General features: G+C 46.0%; 2 protein-coding genes across 3 annotated transcripts in view; one reads left to right on the forward strand and one right to left on the reverse strand.

Annotated features, from left to right (window-relative positions):
- VPS37B (VPS37B subunit of ESCRT-I) overlaps positions 1-6954 on the reverse strand; it is a 34586-nt gene extending 27632 nt beyond the window's left edge. The window contains exon 1 of the mRNA XM_050748140.1: positions 6758-6954. Within this exon, the coding sequence (XP_050604097.1) occupies positions 6758-6868 (111 nt within the window). The 5' untranslated portion in view covers positions 6869-6954. The remainder of the gene's footprint in view (positions 1-6757) is intronic.
- The window catches only part of ARL6IP4 (ADP ribosylation factor like GTPase 6 interacting protein 4), a 124869-nt gene that overhangs the window by 28220 nt on the left and 78873 nt on the right, over positions 1-17776 (forward strand). The window lies entirely within an intron of this gene.

A 17776-nucleotide genomic window follows, 5' to 3' on the forward strand; every position in this document is an offset into this window, starting at 1 on the left:
TACATCCACTGCACCCAGCCTGGCCTTTTTCTTATTCTCTTTTTTAAAAAAACTGTGGTAAAATATACATAAAATTTTCCATCGTAACCATTTTTAAGAGAACAATTGACAGTTCAGCGGCACGGAGTACATTCACATTATTATGCCACCATCACCACCATCCTCCTCTAGAGCCCTTCATCTAACTGAAACTCCCTATTCCCTCTTGTATTGTAGACATCTCTGTATTTAGTTTATTCCCAAATTATAACCTAGGGATTATGTCCCACTTGTGTATCTATCCTTTACAATGCCCTGCACATGGAAGTGTACAATAGCTGTGGAACTGAAATGGAATCTTCCATTTGGGCATCAAGGAGACCACACCTTTCAGCTAACAATAATTATCTACCAAGTGTTCACTCTGTGCTAAGTACGGTATTAGGCAGCTTACATACTGATTTCATTTAATCTACCCAACAATGCTATGAAAAAGTTATTGTTATTTTCTCCTTAATTTCCAGTGAGGTAACTACAATTAAAAAGACTAAATACTTGTCAAAATGTCACACTGCTGGTATCAAAAGCCAGTTCTGACTCCGACCACTGTGGAATGCCACCCCCACTGCACTTTTAGCAAATGCACAAGAGCAACTAAATAAATTGATCAAATTTCATCTAAGCTAGTCTACATATTCTGAAAATTGCATCTTAAAAAAAAGGGAGCTGGCCTCTACTGAAAGCTTCTTCTGTACCACTTCTGTTGTGACATTTAGCCTTACAAGTACCCTAAAAGGCAGGCATATTATCCTTCCTTTACAGTTGAGGAAACTGAAGCACAGGGTTTAAGTCACTTAAAGAAGGTCACACAACTCAGCTCCGTGCTTTCCATGAAATCTTGATGCTTCACTTACCGATAAACTGGCATACAACTGAATTTCAGTAGATATTCCTAGGCACAGTAAATTTTTTACTCACGTAAAAGGTCCATGGAAAAGATTTAAACGTAAAAGTTGAAGCCTTTATAGGTACATAATGATTATACAACATGGATTAAAAACTCCAGTAGTATTATACTCAGAGTGCAAATCTTAGCTTCTAAAACACAGTCTCACCAGGATTCAGAGTGTGTTCAGGAGCCGGTCTCCGGATTTAAAGCAAGGTCAATACGTTTCAATGAGCCATTATGATTCATGCAGTAGCTTTCAGCCCCACACACAAATCACACCCGAACACGCCTTAGGGAAACAGCTTCTTCCAGACCAGAGCTCTTTACTTTCTACAAAACAATCTGTCTTTCAGACCCTCAGCATTTTTTCACACAGGCATGGGCATTTTCAAGCCATGGGAACAAAGATCCCCAATTTGAATCTTTAGTGGAATCTTTAGTTAGCAGCAACCAATCAGCACTTCCTCAGAAAGCAGAGTGAAGAAGTGACTCAAGAGGTCCGGTTTAGTTGCCTAATCCCGTAAGCGACAGTTCCTTTTAAGGGTGTGCCCTGCAAGTCCAATGGGGTTAATGTGGGCAGATGAAGGCGCATTCCACTGCCATGTAAAAATAACTTTAAATAAAAATAAAATACATGCATATGAAACATCAGCCTGCAGCACAGGCAAGAGCATAAGATCATGAAGGATATACTACATTTAGGGAATTGCATAATGAACAGGAGGAACAGGAAGAGAGAAACCGACACACAGGCCCAGAAAATGAGACTGTAGCTCCGAAATCATGTTCACTACTTAAACTGCACTGAAACTCACACGCCACAATTAAAACAATGTAAGTGAAGCCTAATGAACAGCTGCACTTAAACCTAACAGCGAATGCTTTCAAAACCTAGCCACATTTTCCAGCCTCCACAAAATATCCCCTCAGGCTTAAAGAAGCCTTACTCTACAATTTAAAACACTTCCTTCTGCCAATTAGAAAAAAAAAAAGAAAGAAATCCTTCAGTTCAGGTTAAGAGATTCTACGCTGTGAAAGGCCTGTTTTATTTACCATTTCATCCTATACCTACTCAAATACATACTCATTTTGACCACAGAAAGGTAAATGTTTGGATGGGCATGGTGGCTCATGCCTGTAATCCCAGCACTTTGGGAAACCAAGGCAGTAGGATGGTTTAGGGCCAGGAATTCAAGAGGCAACATAACAAGACCCCATCTCTACAAAAAAACAAAAATAAAAAATTAGCTGGTGGCGGTGGGGTGCAGTGGCTCATGCCTGTAATTCTAGCACTCCAGGAGGCCGAGGTGGGCGGATAACCTGAGGTCAGGAGTTCAAAACCAGCCTGGCCAACATGCTGAAACCCTGTCTCTACTAAAAATACAAAAAATTAGCAGGGAGTGCTGGCGGGAGCCTGTAATCCCAGCTATTCGGGAGGCTGAGGCAGGAGAATCGCTTGAACCCGGGAGGCAGAGGTTGCAGTGAGCTGCGATCACGCCACTGCACTCCAGCCTGGGTGACAGAGTGAGACTCTGTCTCCAAAATAAATAAATAAATAAATACACCTGGTGTCAGCGTGTATCAGTAGTTCTAGCTACTTGGGAGGCCGAGGCAGGGGGATCACTTCAGCCTAACAGTTTCTAGCTACAGTAAGTTATGATCTTGCCACTGCACTCCAGCCTGAGGAACAGAGTAAAACTGTCTCTTTTTTTTTTTTTTTGAGACGGAGTCTCGCGCTGTGTCACCCAGGCTGGAGTGCAGTGGCGCGATCTCGGCTCACTGCAAGCTCCGCCTCCCAGGTTCACGCCATTCTCCTGCCTCAGCCTCCGAGTAGCTGGGACTACAGGCGCCCGCCACCACGCCCGGCTAGTTTTTTGTATTTTTAGTAGAGACGGGGTTTCACCGTGTTAGCCAGGATGGTCTCGATCTCCTGACCTCGTGATCCACCCGCCTCGGCCTCCCAAAGTGCTGGGATTACAGGCTTGAGCCACCGCGCCCGGCCAAAACTGTCTCTTAAAAAAAAATAATTAATTTTAAAAAAAGGAAAAGGGGCCAGGCGCGGTGGCTCAAGCCTGTAATCCCAGCACTTTGGGAGGCCGAGACGGGCGGATCACGAGGTCAGGAGATCGAGACCATCCTGGCTAACACGGTGAAACCCCGTCTCTACTAAAAAATACAAAAAACTAGCCGGGCGAGGTGGCGGGCGTCTGTAGTCCCAGCTACTCGGGAGGCTAAGGCAGGAGAATGGCGTGAACCCGGGAGGCGGAGCTTGCTGTGAGCTGAGATCTGGCCACTGCACTCCAGCCTGGGTGACAGAGCAAGACTCCGTCTCAAAAAAAAGAATTAAAAAAAAAAAAAAAGGAAAAAGGGCCAGGCATGGTGGTTCACACGTGTAATCCCAGACTTTGGGAGGCCTAGGCAGATAGGCAAATGGGTCACTTGAGGCCAGAAGTTCAAGACCAGCCTGGCCAACATAGTTCAACCCTGTCTCTACTAAAAATACAAAAATTAGGCCGGGCGCGGTGGCTCAAGCCTGTAGTCCCAGCACTTTGGGAGGCCGAGACGGGTGGATCACGAGGTCAGGAGATCGAGACCATCCTGGCTAACACGGTGAAACCCCATCTCTACTAAAAAATACAAAAAACTAGCTGGGCGAGGTGGCGGGCGCCTGTAGTCCCAGCTACTCAGGAGGCTGAGGCAGGAGAATGGCGTAAACCCGGGAGGTGGAGCTTGCAGTGAGCTGAGATCCGGCCACTGCACCCCAGCCTGGGCGACAGAGCAAGACTCCGTCTCAAAAAAAAAAAAAAAAAATAGCTGGGTGTGATGGCACACACCTGTGAGCCCAGCTATGCAGGAGGCTGAGGCACGAGAATCACTTGAACCCAGAAGGTGGAAGTTACAGTGAGCCGAGATTGCACTACTGCACTCCAGCTGGGCAAAAGAGCAAGATCCTTTCTCAAAAAAACAAGGAAAAGGTAAATGTTGTTTAGGCTAATTGCAAATCATAATTTACTCAACATTCTTGAAATGGGATCCTAGTAACTTTCAGGATGATCTGGTATTAATGATTGTCAGTCTTCTTTCAGAAAGAGAGAACTATTAATACAAGTGATTAATTATTGCAATTACTTTTTATTGAGCCCTACTGATGGGCTGTGTTAAGTATTAACAGGCACTATCTCACCTGATCCTCACATTAACTCTATAAAATAGGTATTACTGTCGTCCTTTTCCAACAGATACTCAGGCAGGTGAAGTGACTTGCCTGCAATCACACAGCTGGGTAGCGGCCAAGTCCAGTCTGGAGTGTGTGATTCCAAAGCCAGAATGTTCTTTAACACGCCATCGCAAATGTTCCATTTGGTCAACAGTGGACAGTTCATAAAATATTTTCTTCTATTGTGTCTCACAATCACTCCCAACATAAGCCAATGCATAGCATTACCAGGTGAGTAAAGCTACCATGAACAAAAATTTTGGTTGTTCACATTACACCCATTCCCTGAGAAAGGCACCACACATGACCAGGACAACAGGATTGACAGTGATCCTCCCTAGGTGAGCTAAGATATTTTGGTTTTCAAGTTGTTTCCGTGTTTTAAAAGCACTACACCCAGAAAAGCAAACTACTGCTGAGTAATTTAACGTGAATTATGCAGGCTTATCAAGTGGAGTCACTCAGGCCTCAATACTTCTCTTGGGTATTCGGGTATGAAGGTCACTTTTACTCAAAAAAAAAAAAAAAAAAAAATCCTGCCAGATGAATTTACCTTTCTCTTTAAAAAATGAGCTTCAGGTTCTGAGGTAGAGGAAACAGGTGAGGTTGTCCCTAACAGCCTCCAAGTGAACAGAATGAACTTGATTCTTTCCACAATCTTCCCTCCACTAAATGCAGTTTATTTCTATTAACATTCCACCAACAAAGCTACAGTACTCAGTTCTTACTGCAACGGAATAGTCACATATACCAAAATAACTTGTAGGCAGTGTTACACATTAGAAAAATATACCTATCATTTTATTATTAAACCAGAAAAACCCTGCTGACAATCAACAAAAGGTCTCCCAGCAACTGAAAAGCAGAGAAACTAAGCAAAGATTTTTTCTTTGGAGACATGAAACTCATTCAGCTAAGAAAGATGGATTTTGTCACTTATTCTTCTCCAAAATGGAAGGTGCCACATGGAGACCATAAACGCGGTAAATTGCATCTTGGAGCAACGTTATTATGTGCCAAGTTACAAAGCCCATGAATACAAGGGGTGTATTAATGGAAAGACTGATACCATCTTACTACAGTGGCCTCTCTGTAGCTCCGGACAATGATCTGTTGAGGGTTTTCCAGGGATTTTGAATGTGCAACCTCCATACAAGCTCTCTTTTAAGGGGGCTGGCTTGGTGCTGAACAATCCCTCTTCGGAAAGAAAGCCAAAAGCCCCCACACGGGCTCCTGGGTGAGAGGCTCAGCACGGTAGGTGTGGGAAGGCTCAGACTTCGGAGACAAAAAGGAGTGGTAGGTAGGCCAGGAAGAGCTGGGATTAGCCTGGGCCCACCTGCCTGGAGGAGAACCAGACCCATAAGATCAGACTTTCCGAGAATGAGTCCAAATTGGTTGAGAGAAAGGGAGCACACACTGCAAATCCGCAAGGATGAAGTCAGCTACCCCAGAGCAAGCCACACCTCAAGGTATGAAGGAAGATAACCAGAAACAGGAGCTGGCACATGCCTTCCAGGGGCTGGGCAGGGTCTGACTCTCAGAGGTGAGGGCTGGCAGCCAGCCCCAAACCCCCATTTTATCTTCTTCCTGAAACAGCTCCAGGAACCTTCCTTAGTCTCAGACACGTGGGACACAGTGGTACAAAGCCAGCCACAAGAAATTTCCCACCTTCCCTTCCTCGGTGGAGGGGGCAACCCTTAAAGAAAAATGTATCCTGTCGCCACCCTTAGGCCCATCCACGAACCCCCATAACTCTGCTGGGGCCACTTCAAAAGAAGTCAGACTCCAGGGGCACTCTTGGGACCCCTTAGATACAGGGAACCTTCAAACCTTACCCTGGCTATGGTATGACCATGGACTCCCGCCTCCAAACCCTGGGGACCCTCGCCCAGCCCTTAAAGCCCCTCAGAACCACCTCCCAGACTCAGCTACAGACCCTCGGCCACCCGAACCCATCTTGGAACCCTCAATCCTCTCCTAAGAGTCCTATTTGGCTAGTCCACTCAGTCCCCCAAAACCTACTCTGATCCCCTATAGCTCCCTCAGTCCCCCTGGATGCCCCCAACCTTTCCTCTCAAAGGAAACCCCTCAACCTCTACCAGATCTAGCTATTGGTTCCCCTCAATCACCCCCAATCCTCGCCTCCGACTCAGCCCCTATTACTCTCCCCTCTCCTCCTGCCAAACCAATCTCAGATCCCCCCAATTCCGTCCTCTCCCGCCTAGACCCAACAATAGCACTCTAGTCCCCAAATTCCCATTCCAGGCTCCCTAATCTCCATTTCAGACCCAGCCTTAGGTCCTCAGCCCCGCAAAACCTTGTCTCAGGACCCCCAATCGGCTCCCCAAGCCCCTTCTCAGGACCCTTTTTTCCGCCTCCGCCCTAGTCTCGGTCCCCTCAGTCCCTCAAACACCCTCTCAGGCCCCCTATTCCTGCCTAAGCACCAGTCGCGGTTCCCTGGCTCCCGAACCCCTCCCCAAGCGCCCCCATTTCTAACCCAGTCCCTCAACACGACCGGAGGCGCCGCGGTCGCCTCCGCCTCCGGCCACAGCTCGAGGAGCGAACCCCGCTCGAGGCCCCACAGACGCCGCCTTAAGCTCAGCACGGCTCACCTCCTCCATCTTCTGCACCATCTCCGTCAGCTGGTCCTCGTCCTCCAGCAGCTCGTTGAGCTGCACCAGCGACAGCCCGGCGAACCGGGCTTCGCTCCCAGCGCCCGCCATCCCCGCGTCTCGGCCGTAGCCACCACCGCTCCGGTCACCAGGCTCCACCGACCGGAAGCGCCGCCCTCAAGGGCCGCCCCCCGCGGGGGGGCACGTGACGCCAGCCCTGGGTCGTGACGTCATCATTGTGCGGGCGGGCGGACGTGACGTAAGTGTCGCGGCTCGCGTGAAGTGGAATTATCAGGGACAGTCGGGACTTCTAAAGGGGGAGGAAGGGCCCTATGATTGGGCTGTGACGCGTGACCGCATTAATGACGTCACTGCGACTCAGGAGAGTGCGCCATGAGGTCATAAGAGCCTTTTTCCTCCAGGAAGAGAGATACTGTGATCCAGGGAAAACCTGCAGTGGGAAGGAAGTTACTGCAGCCTGTGAGCCCAGCCGGATGCAGGGAACCCAAAAGACGGATACTTAATGGGGAAACAACTTTAGTTGTCATTGGTTCCTTGGAATTGTGGAGCTGCCACGTCATTCATTTAACAAATATGTTTCGAGACCTACTCTGTACTGAGCATTGAGTATACAGTTCTGAATAAAGCAAAACGGACCCCTGCTTAAATGGAGCTAACAGAATGAAAGAGGACGCAAACAAAACAAATAAGTAAAATAATTAGGAGATCACAAATAAGGGAATGTGCACTGAAATAAGAGAATAAGAAGACCTTTAGGGTAGTAAGAGATGGCACTTGCAGTGAAGGTGGCGTCTAAGGAAATGTGAAGGATGAGAAGGGAGGAACCAGTCACCATTCCTGTAGGAAGCTCAAGGCAGCAAAACCAGCACGTGCAAAGGCCCTGAGACAGGACTAGCTTGGTGCATTCAGGAATGGACAGAAGGCCAGTAAGGCTGGAGCATGTGAGCAAGGACCCATTGAGTGGCCCTTTGCATCACCTCAGAGGAAGGTGCCCAGACATCCAGGTGGGCCAACCTGTGCTCTTTCAGAAACAACACGATTTAGGGTGCAGTCGCTCTCAGTCTCCTAGTTATCAGGAAGCCTCTTAAGATCCAGGAGCCCGGGAACTCATTATCCTACTTTGGAATCTGTCACAGTTCTAACTGGAAGAAACCTAAGGCTGAAGTTAACCATGACAGCCCCTAATTTTACACATAAGAAACTGAAGCCCTGGGAGGGAGAAGTTTTTTGGGCTTTTGCTTTGTTTCTGAAAATCAAGTAATTGGCAGGTCTCCTGGCTCCCAGTCTGGCATCCACAACGCTGGCATCATAACACACTGACCTCGTCGCATAACTCAGCCCTGAACACAGTCGAGGCATTCAGCAAATGCTTATCGGCAGACTTAGGGGCTTTGTGTATGAAGCTGATGCTTCTGCAACTCCATGGGTAAAACATAAGGTCTAGTGTTCTCCATCCATACGTTAGGCTGGGCTCTGCCGACCTCTTCTCTCCTTCCAGCCTTTTGTACTAAGGGCTCATGTTTGCAGAAAAATGATGACAGTTAACGGAACTATTGTTTTTAATTTTTTTTATTTTTTGAGACAGAGTCTTGCTCCGTCATCCAGGCTGGAGTACAGTGGTGTGCTCTCGGCTCACCTCAATCTCTGCCTCGTGGGTTCAAGTGATTCTCCTGCCTCAGCCTTCTGAGTAGCTGGGACTACAGGCTTGTGCCACCACGCCCAGCTAATTTTTGTGTTTTTAGTCAAAATGGGGTTTCACCATGTTGGCCAGGTTGGTCTTGAACTCCTGACCTCAAGTGATCCGCCCACCTCGGCCTCCCAGAGTGCTGGGATTACAGACCTGAGCCACTGGACCTGGCCAAAAGAACTGTTTCATATGATCTGTAAGCTAAAGGTTTTTGTTTGTTTGGTTTTGGTTTTGGTTTTGGTTTGGTTTTTTTGAGACGGAGTCTCGCTCTGTCGCCCAGGCTGGAGTGCAGTGGCGTGATCTCAGCTCACTGCAAGCTCTGCCTTCTGGGTTCACACCGTTCTCTTGCCTCAGCCTCCCGAGTAGCTGGGACTACAGGCACCCGCCACCCCACCCGGCTAATTTTTTGTATTTTTAGTAGAGATGGGGTTTCACCATGTTAGCCAGGATAGTCCCAATCTTCTGACCTTGTGATCCGCCCTCCCAAAAGTGCTGGGATTACAGGCTTGAGCCACCGCGGCCAGCCAAGCTAAAGGTTTTATTGAGCTCAAAAGGACACTCAGTAGTTTTCTTCCTTCTAACTTGTTATACTTGGTGAAGAAAGATGGCTCTGAGGAGGAAAGGACGGAAGTGGGAAGGAGATGTAGGAAGCTGGTGTTTCTTTTTTCCTTTTCCTCTAGCAGAAGCATAGACCTGTCAAATTGAGAATAGTAGCTCTATTTCTAGGAAATCCTCTCTACAAGGCTTAAGATGTCCAGGAATTTCTCATAGTCCCCACAGAAGGTAAGAATAAGGTTAGGGGTCAGAGCTCTCCAGAATCTAGAGGGATGATGTCATTTAACCAAGAACATACCCCAGGAACAAAACTGGCTTCAGAATGGCATACCCATATACAGTGACCTCTAAAGGCACTAAGTTTAAACAAGGCTCACTTGCCACCCTTGCCCAGTCCTTTTATAACTCTTCTCATACCTGCTGTCTGCCACCAACCTATTGGAGTCATATACCACTTCCTTTGTTAAACAGAGCAAACCACAAAATCGTCTTGTTTTCTGCTGCTCTAAAAACTTCTTGTCACTCTTAAAAGGGGTTGAGAGAAGAAAAGAAAATGTCAAAGCTTCCTCACGTCAGTGTTAAACCTGTCAATTTAGTGCATGGGTGGATTTGCATGTCTTTTTCCTCTTTTTGCTTGGCCGATATTTGGGTTTCTTTATGCACCTACATCTGCCTGTAATGCTTGTGGGTTAACTAAGATTTTGCTCGGATGAATCAAGGGCAATGTATGCATGTGCCAGAACTCCACTCTCAATGGGAGCATTGTTGCCATCTGAGCAATGACTCTCCTGTTGCACAATATTGGGAATTGTTTGGCAAGCATGCTTAAAACACACACACACACAACCTTCGCATAGTTGAACCTGAAAATCTTCTAGCCTTGGGATTAGAATTCTTTCTCTCCCATGGGCATTGGTAGATTTATCCAGAAATAATTTCCAGTTTGAGAGGCTGGGAGAAAACATTAATAAGAAGGTGTCCATAGCATAGCACACATAGCTACAAAACTATGTATGTGCATTAGAGGAATTATTCCCCCAGGTGTCAGGTGGAACGGCCATGCCTCTGTGGGGACTCACAGCCTGATGTCAACGCCATGTCACTGTCATGTACTAATACCTACATGTCCAAAATGACCTACATACTAGTCATCCAGAAAAAAGAAGTATTAGATACAGTCTCTGCTTTGGAGAGGAAGAGAAGATACACAAATATAGAATAGTATTTTTAAAATTATATTTAGGGTTGATGTTATTTTGGTGTGTTACAAAGGTAGGGGTCCAGGCCCGGTGTCTCAGACCTGTAATCCCAGCACTTTGGGATGCCAAGGTGGGCAGATTGCTTGAGATCAGGAGTTCGAGACCAGCCTGGCCAACATAATGAAACCCCATCTCTACCAAAAATACAAGAATTAGCCGGGTGTGGTGGCGTACGCCTGTAGTCCCAGCTACTTGGGAGGCTGAGGCAGGAGAGTCACTTTGACCTGGAAGACGGAGGTCTATAGAATGGTCATCGGAAGGGAGGGCAAATAAATGACCATTATTATGAGAACTTAAATGTCCAACAGTATGGGAATGGTTAAGTAAATTGTAGTAAATCGGATCAGTGGTATATTTTCAGCCATTAAAATAAGATACACAAAGACTATGAAGCTATGTGGAAAAACCAACGTGAGTTAAGGTACAAAGGCAAAATTTAAATGCGGGCTGGGCATGGTGGCTCACACCTATAATTCCAGCACTTTGGAAGCCTGGGGTGGGAGGGTCCCTTGAGTCCAGGAGTTCAAGGCCATCCTGGGCAATAGAGGGAGACTCTGTCTCTATAAAAATAAAATTAAAAAAAAAAATAGCCAGGCCTGGTGATGCATGCTTGTGGTCGCAGCTACTTGGGAGGCTGAGGTAGGAGGATTGCTTAGGCCCAGGAGGTGGAGGTGGCAGTGAGCTGTGGTCGCACCACTGCGCTCCAGCCTGGGCAAGAGATTAAGACCTGTCTCTCTCTCTCTGTGTGTGTGTGTGTGTGTGTGTGTGTGTGTGTGTCTGTGTGTGTGTGTGTGTCTGTGTGTGTGTGTGTGTGTGTGTGTGTGTGTGTGTGTGTGTGTCTGTGTGTGTGTGTGTGTCTGTGTGTGTGTGTGTCTGTGTCTGTGTGTGTCTGTGTGTGTGTGTCTGTGTGTGTGTGTCTCTCTGTGTGTGTGTGTGTGTCTGTGTGTGTGTGTGTGTCTGTGTGTGTGTGTGTGTGTGTCTGTGTGTGTGTGTCTGTGTGTGTGTGTCTGTGTGTGTGTGTGTGTGTGTGTGTGTGTGTGTGTGTCTGTGTGTGTGTGTGTGTGTGTCTGTGTGTGTGTGTGTCTGCGTGTGTGTGTGTGTGTGTGTGTGTGTGTGTGTGTCTGTGTGTGTGTGTGTGTGTGTGTATCACATATATAATGTGTATACAAAATGTGATTATCATGAACAAGCTATATTTCTATAGGACCAAGACTCAAGGGTAACAAAGTGTTTAAGTTGTTAGTGGAGCAGTTAGTAACTTTTTTCTTTTAAGGTTACAACAATGCTTGTGGATTGAAGTGTTTTGTTTTGTTTTGTTTTCTTTTGAGACAGAGTTTACTCTGCCGCCCAGGCTGGAGTGTAGTGGCATGATCTCAGCTCACTGCAAGCTCCGCCTCCCAGGATCAAGTGATTCTCGTGCCTCAACCTCCCAAGTAGCTGGAATTACAGGCACACGCTACCATGCCCAGCTAATTTTTATATTTTTAGTAGAGACGGGGTTTCAACATGTTGGCCAGGCTGGTCTCGAACTCCTGACCTCAGGTGATCCACGTGCCTCAGCCTCCCAAAGTGCTGAGATTACAGGAGTGAGCCACCACACCCGGCCAAGGTTTTTTTTTTTTTTTTTTTTTTTTTAACTAAAAGGAAGAAAACCAATATAACTAAGTAAATGTAGCTGCTCACAACCTCAAGAAAAAAAAATATTTTATTAAATATCACTGGCAAAACCAAAATGGTTACCAACAAAAATAATAAAATCCCGCAAACCCAAACTTATGTGCTGCACCAACCCACAATAAATAAAAATGTATTGGGTAATATGCCGTGAAACAGAGCAGGGCAGATTTTCACAGCCCGATTTCCACTAAACTCCCTGATGGAGTGTTACTGAAAATTCACTTTTCTTACTATTTACTTAAAGGAAGATGGGGGTCTTAATCTTGCTCTTTTTTAAATCTCTTAACAAAAATGCTTCTGTTTTGCATCCTTATTTCATACCTAAAAAAAGGTGATAGGCCGGGCGCGGTGGCTCAAGCCTGTAATCCCAGCACTTTGGGAGGCCGAGACGGGTGGATCACGAGGTCAGGAGATCAAGACCATCCTGGCTAACACGGTGAAACCCCGTCTCTACTAAAAAATACAAAAACTAGCCGGGCGAGGTGGCGGGCGCCTGTAGTCCCAGCTACTCGGGAGGCTGAGGCAGGAGAATGGCGTGAACCCGGGAGGCGGAGCTTGCAGTGAGCTGAGATCCGGCCACTGCACTCCATCCTGGGTGACAGAGCGAGACTCTGTCTCAAAAAAAAAAAAAAAAAAAAAAAAGGTGTTAAAGCTATTTTTACCTCTTGTGTTGATCACCCCAGCCAGGGAGAACAATTGCAAGACCACTTAACTTTTGCTTCCCTTATGAATGATTTCTCTGGTCATCCCTAGAGAGAACCCCAACTGTTTTCAAGTCCCAGAACCTTGCTTTCCTCACTAAAATGGCCTTCAGAAAGTGGCCCTGCAGCATTTTTTGCCTGATTTGCCTTGACACTGCAGATAAACCACAGAGACAACAGCCTGTTCTCTGCTTATATGCATTGTGAAAAGCCTAACAGTTTCAAGAAGATTAGGTTCATCCACCAAGAAATTAACTCAGCTCTAACATTCAGTTTGAACCCTGACAACGTTGAAAACCCTTACATCTAAGTGGTTATAACACTTGAGTTGGTTTACACATGGGTAAAACTACAGGATTTCCAGGCATTGGGTTTGCACATTCTCTAGAGAGAAACTAGAAACTGAAACCCTCTCAAGGTGGTTTTTTTTTTTTTTTTTTTTTTTTTTTTTTTTTTTTTTTAGGAAACCTTTATAGGTTTTTGTTTGCTTCTTTCTTTAGTTATAAAAGTACTTTGCATCTTGAATTTCTTAACTGAGTCATGGGCTTATTATATTATTCTCTATTCCTTTTGATAAATTTGAAGTATTTATAATAAAATATACAAATTAACATCCAAACACTTAAAAATAACATTTGTTTACTGTAAAAACTGTCTAAACAGTGAGAAGTGTGTAAACTGAAAAGTTAACAACAAACCCTACTGAACCCATATCCCAGAGGTAGGTTGCCACAGTGATCAGTTCTGCTTCTGGTTCTAGAATTTTTTTAAAGATAAACATGTAGGGGCCAGGCGCAGTGCCTCACGCCTGTAATCCCAGCACTTTGGGAGGCCGAGGCAGGTGGATCGCCTGAGGTCAGGAGTTTGAGACCAGCCTGGCTAACATGGCGAAACCCCATCTCTACTAAAAATACAAAAAATTAGCTGGGTGTGGTGGCGGGCACCTGTAATCCTAGCTACTCGGGAGGCTGAGGCAGGAGAATCACTTGAACCAGAGAGGCGGAGGTTGCAGTGAACGGAGGTTGCAGTGAATTGAGACTGCGCCATTGCACTCCAGCCTGGGTGACAAGAGCAAAACTCCACCTCAAAAAAGAAAAACATGTACATAAGTTAACTTTTCATTTAATAGAAGTGGGATCTTACTACTCTACAAATGGCATTTCAGTACTGTAGTTTCGGCTATACCACATTCTTTTTAACTGCTGTATAGTATTCCAGAGTGCATACTGTGGCATGCATGGATGCATTTAGTTATGAGACAGGGTCTCATGTTATAGCCCAGGCTACAGTGCTGTGATGAGATCATAGCTCAGTGCAGCCTCAAACTCCTGGCCTGAAGCAATCCGCCCTACTCAGCCTCCTGAGTAGTTGAGACTACAGGTATGTGCCACCACACCTGACTTACTGTGACACTGAGATTTCTCTTTGTCTGTACAATATGCTGTGAAAAACATTCTTGTGTACATAATATTTGTATTTTAAGACTATATGTAGGATAATTTCCTAGAAATTGAATCACTTTTTTTTTTCTTTGTTTGAGACAGGGTCTTTCTCTGTTGCCCAACCTGGAGTGCAGTGGCACAATCTTGGCTCACTATGACCTCAAGCTCCCGGGCTCAAGTGATCCTCCCACCTCAGCCTCTTGAGTAGCTGGGACCACAGGCACACACCACTATACCCTGGACTTCTTTTTAATTTTAAAAAATTAAAAAGATCCTTGGCTGGGCACGGTGGCTCACGCCTGTAATCCCAACACTTTGGGAGGCCGAGGTGAGTGGATCTCTTGAGGTCAGGAGTTCCAGACCAGCCTGGGCAACATAGCGAGACCCTGTCTTTCAAAAAGAAAAAAAAAATAGCAGTCAGGCCAACATAGTGAAACCCCATCTCTACTAAAAATATAAAAATTAGCTAGGCATGGTGGTGTGCACCTGTGATCCCAGCTACTCGGGAGGCTGAGGCACAAGAATCTCTTGAACCCGGGAGGTGGATCTCGGCTGCAGTGGTGTGATCTCAGCACTTTGGGAGGCCAAGATGGGAGGATCTCTTAAGCCCAGGGTTTAAGAACAGCTTGGGCAACATGGAAAAACCCTATCTCTACTAAAAATATAAAAATTAGCTGGACGTGGTGATGCATGCCTGTAATCCCAGTACTTGGGAGACTAGATGGGAGGATCACCTGAGCCCAGGAAGTCGAGGCTCCAGTGATCATGCCACTGTACTCCAGCCTGGGCAACAAAATGAGACCCTGTCTCAAAAAAAAATTACCTGAGTATGGTGGCACATGCCTGTAGTCTCAGCTGCTTAGGAGGCTGAGTCAGGAGGATTGCTTGAGCCCAGGATTTGGAGGCTGCAGTGAGCTATGATTGTGCTGCTGCTTTCCAGCCTGGGTGACAGAGCGAGACCCTGTCTCAAAATAATAATAAAATGTCATAAAATAAAATTCAAACAGTAGATAAGGGGGTCAAACAAAAACCATTAACAACTTGTGTTTCCTTCCAGAAGTTTTTTCAATGCTTGTTCAAGCAACTATATTCATATCCAACCTCCTACCCACTTACTTTTTTTTTTTAAAGCAAGAGAGATCACACTCTACTTATATGGAACATGTCACTTTGCAATCATATAGCTAAGGACAAACCAATATGACTGTTTAGCGACATTAGCTGACCCACAGCTGGTTCCAAAAACTCTTGAAACCTATTCAACAGGTATTGCCTGAATTTACCTTTCCCCTAGCAGTGCTGAAAATAATGTTGGTGGGTTTTTTTCCTTTGAATTCCGTGCAGGGTGTTTTCTTCTTCTTCTTCTTCTTCTTCTTTTTTTTTTTTTTTTTTGCAAGTGAAGATTCTTCTTGGCAGAAGGTGTTAATCCAGGCACTAAATCTGGAACATTCTAATCACTGTGAAATTTTGCATGTCTCCTCCTAGGCAGAAAATGTGTGAAGATACCAGTTTATTCTGCTCTTACCTTGCGGTCCTTCTCGAGGTGATTCTGCATATGCTAACGATCTTACATCAGCTCACACCTCAGTCACCCCCACCTCTTCACGTCCTGGACTTGTTGCCCCCAAAGTCAGTGCTACCAAAACCCACCTAGTTTACGTTCAAGAGGGGTGCCTTATCTGATGCGCTCAAAATCTACTCCCTCCTCCCAAGCCTTTCTATTTCTATAACTGCATAATGTTTAATTGTACAGGGAAGCTATGAATCCTTCTGTATTCACTTCCTGTGCTGTGACAAACACTAACTTAGTGGCTTAAGCAACACACATTTCTTCTCTTACAGTTCTGCAGGTCAGATGTCCAAAATCACAAAGTCCTAAAGTCAAGGTGTTGGCAGCCCTGGTTCTTTCTGCAAACTCAGAGGGGGAGAATCTCGGCTTCCTTGCTTTTCTCCCAGCTTCTAGAGGCCTGGGTAATCTCTACCTGTTTTCAGATCACCTCCTCTGACCCTAATGCTCCTGCCTCCCTCTTAGGAAGCCCTTTGTGATGACATTGGACTCACCTGGCCAGCCCAGGAGCTGCTCCCCACCACAGGGCCCTTCGCTTAATCAGACCTGCAAAGACCTTGTACCACACAAAACAGCGCTGGCAGGGCATGAGGATGTGGGTGTAATGGGGGAATTATTATTTAGTCTTCCACGTCATCCTTTACAAATAAATAAATTAGGACAAAGAAACTAAGTTCTCCTTGGCCACCTAACTATTCATCCTTTCTCCCCAGGGGCGACCATTGTTCACACTCCTTGGTGTGAATTTTTCCAGACCATTTTTATTCTTTAACATATACACATATGAATGCACAACAGCTTTATTTAGTGTTGTTTGGGGTAGTATTTTTGTTAAAAAATATGGCATCCTATTCTGCAACATGCTTCTGTCTCTGTTTTGAAATCCATCTCTATTAATACACATAAAACTAGTTCAGCTACCACTTTTAAAAAATTACTTCTTATTGTGGTACAATATACATAAAGTTTACCATTCTAACCATTATTATTTATTTATTTATTTTTGAGACAGAGTCTTGCTCTATCACCAAGGCTGGAGTGCAGTGGCAGATCTTGGCTCACTGCAACCTCTACCTCCTGGGTTCAAGCAATTCTCCTGCCTCAGCCTCCCAAATAGCTGGGATTACAGGTACGCACCACCACACCCAGCTAATTTTTGTATTTTTAGTAGAGACAAGTTTCGCCCAGTTGGTCTCGAACTCCTGACCTCAAGTGATCTGCCTGCCTCGGCCTCCCAAAATGCTGGGATTACAGGCATGAGCCACCACACCCGGCCCCTGCTGGTGTGTGTGTGTGTGTGTGTGTGTGTGTGTGTGTGTGTGGTTTTTTTTTGAGATGGAGTTTCGCTCTTGTTGCCCAGGCTAGAGTGTAGTGTGACTCAATCTCAGCTCACTGCAACTTCCACCTCCCAAGTTCAAATGATTCTTCGGCCTCTGTCTCCCAGGTTGCTGGGATTACAGGCATGTGCCACCACACCTGGCTAATTTTTTTTCTTTTTTTCCCTAGAGACAGAGTCCTGCTCTGTTGCCCAGGCTGCAGTGGCGCAATCTCGGCTCACTGCAACCTCCGCCTCCTGGGTTCAAGCAATTCTCCTGCCTCAGCCTCCCGAGTAACTGGGACTCCAGGCGCACTCTGCCACACCCAGCTAATTTATTTTGTATTTTAGTAAAGACAGGGTTTCACCGTGTTGCCCAGGCTGGTCTTGAACTCCTGAGCTCCAGCAGTCTGCCCTCCTCAGCCTCCCAAAGTGCTAGGATTGCAGGTGTGAGCCACTGCACCAGGCCTAATTTTGTATTTTTAGTAGAGACAGGGTTTCACCATGTTGGCCAGGCTGGTCTCAAACTCCTGACCTCAGGTGATCCACCCACCTTGGCCTCCCAAAGTGCTGGAATTTAGGCGTGAGCCACCGCGCCCAGCCTCTGCTGTATTTTTAAAGTGTCCACGAGGGGCTAGGTATGGTGGCTCAGGTTTGGGAGGCCGAGGCAGGCAGATCACAAGGTCAGGAATTCAAGACCAGCCTGGTCAACACAGTGAAACCTCGTCTATACTAAAAACACAAAAAATTAAGCCATGGAATACTATGCAGCCATAAAAAAGGATGAGTTCATGT

This window comes from Macaca thibetana, chromosome 11 (genome assembly GCF_024542745.1).
Source record: "Macaca thibetana thibetana isolate TM-01 chromosome 11, ASM2454274v1, whole genome shotgun sequence".
Taxonomy (NCBI): Eukaryota; Metazoa; Chordata; class Mammalia; order Primates; family Cercopithecidae; genus Macaca; species Macaca thibetana.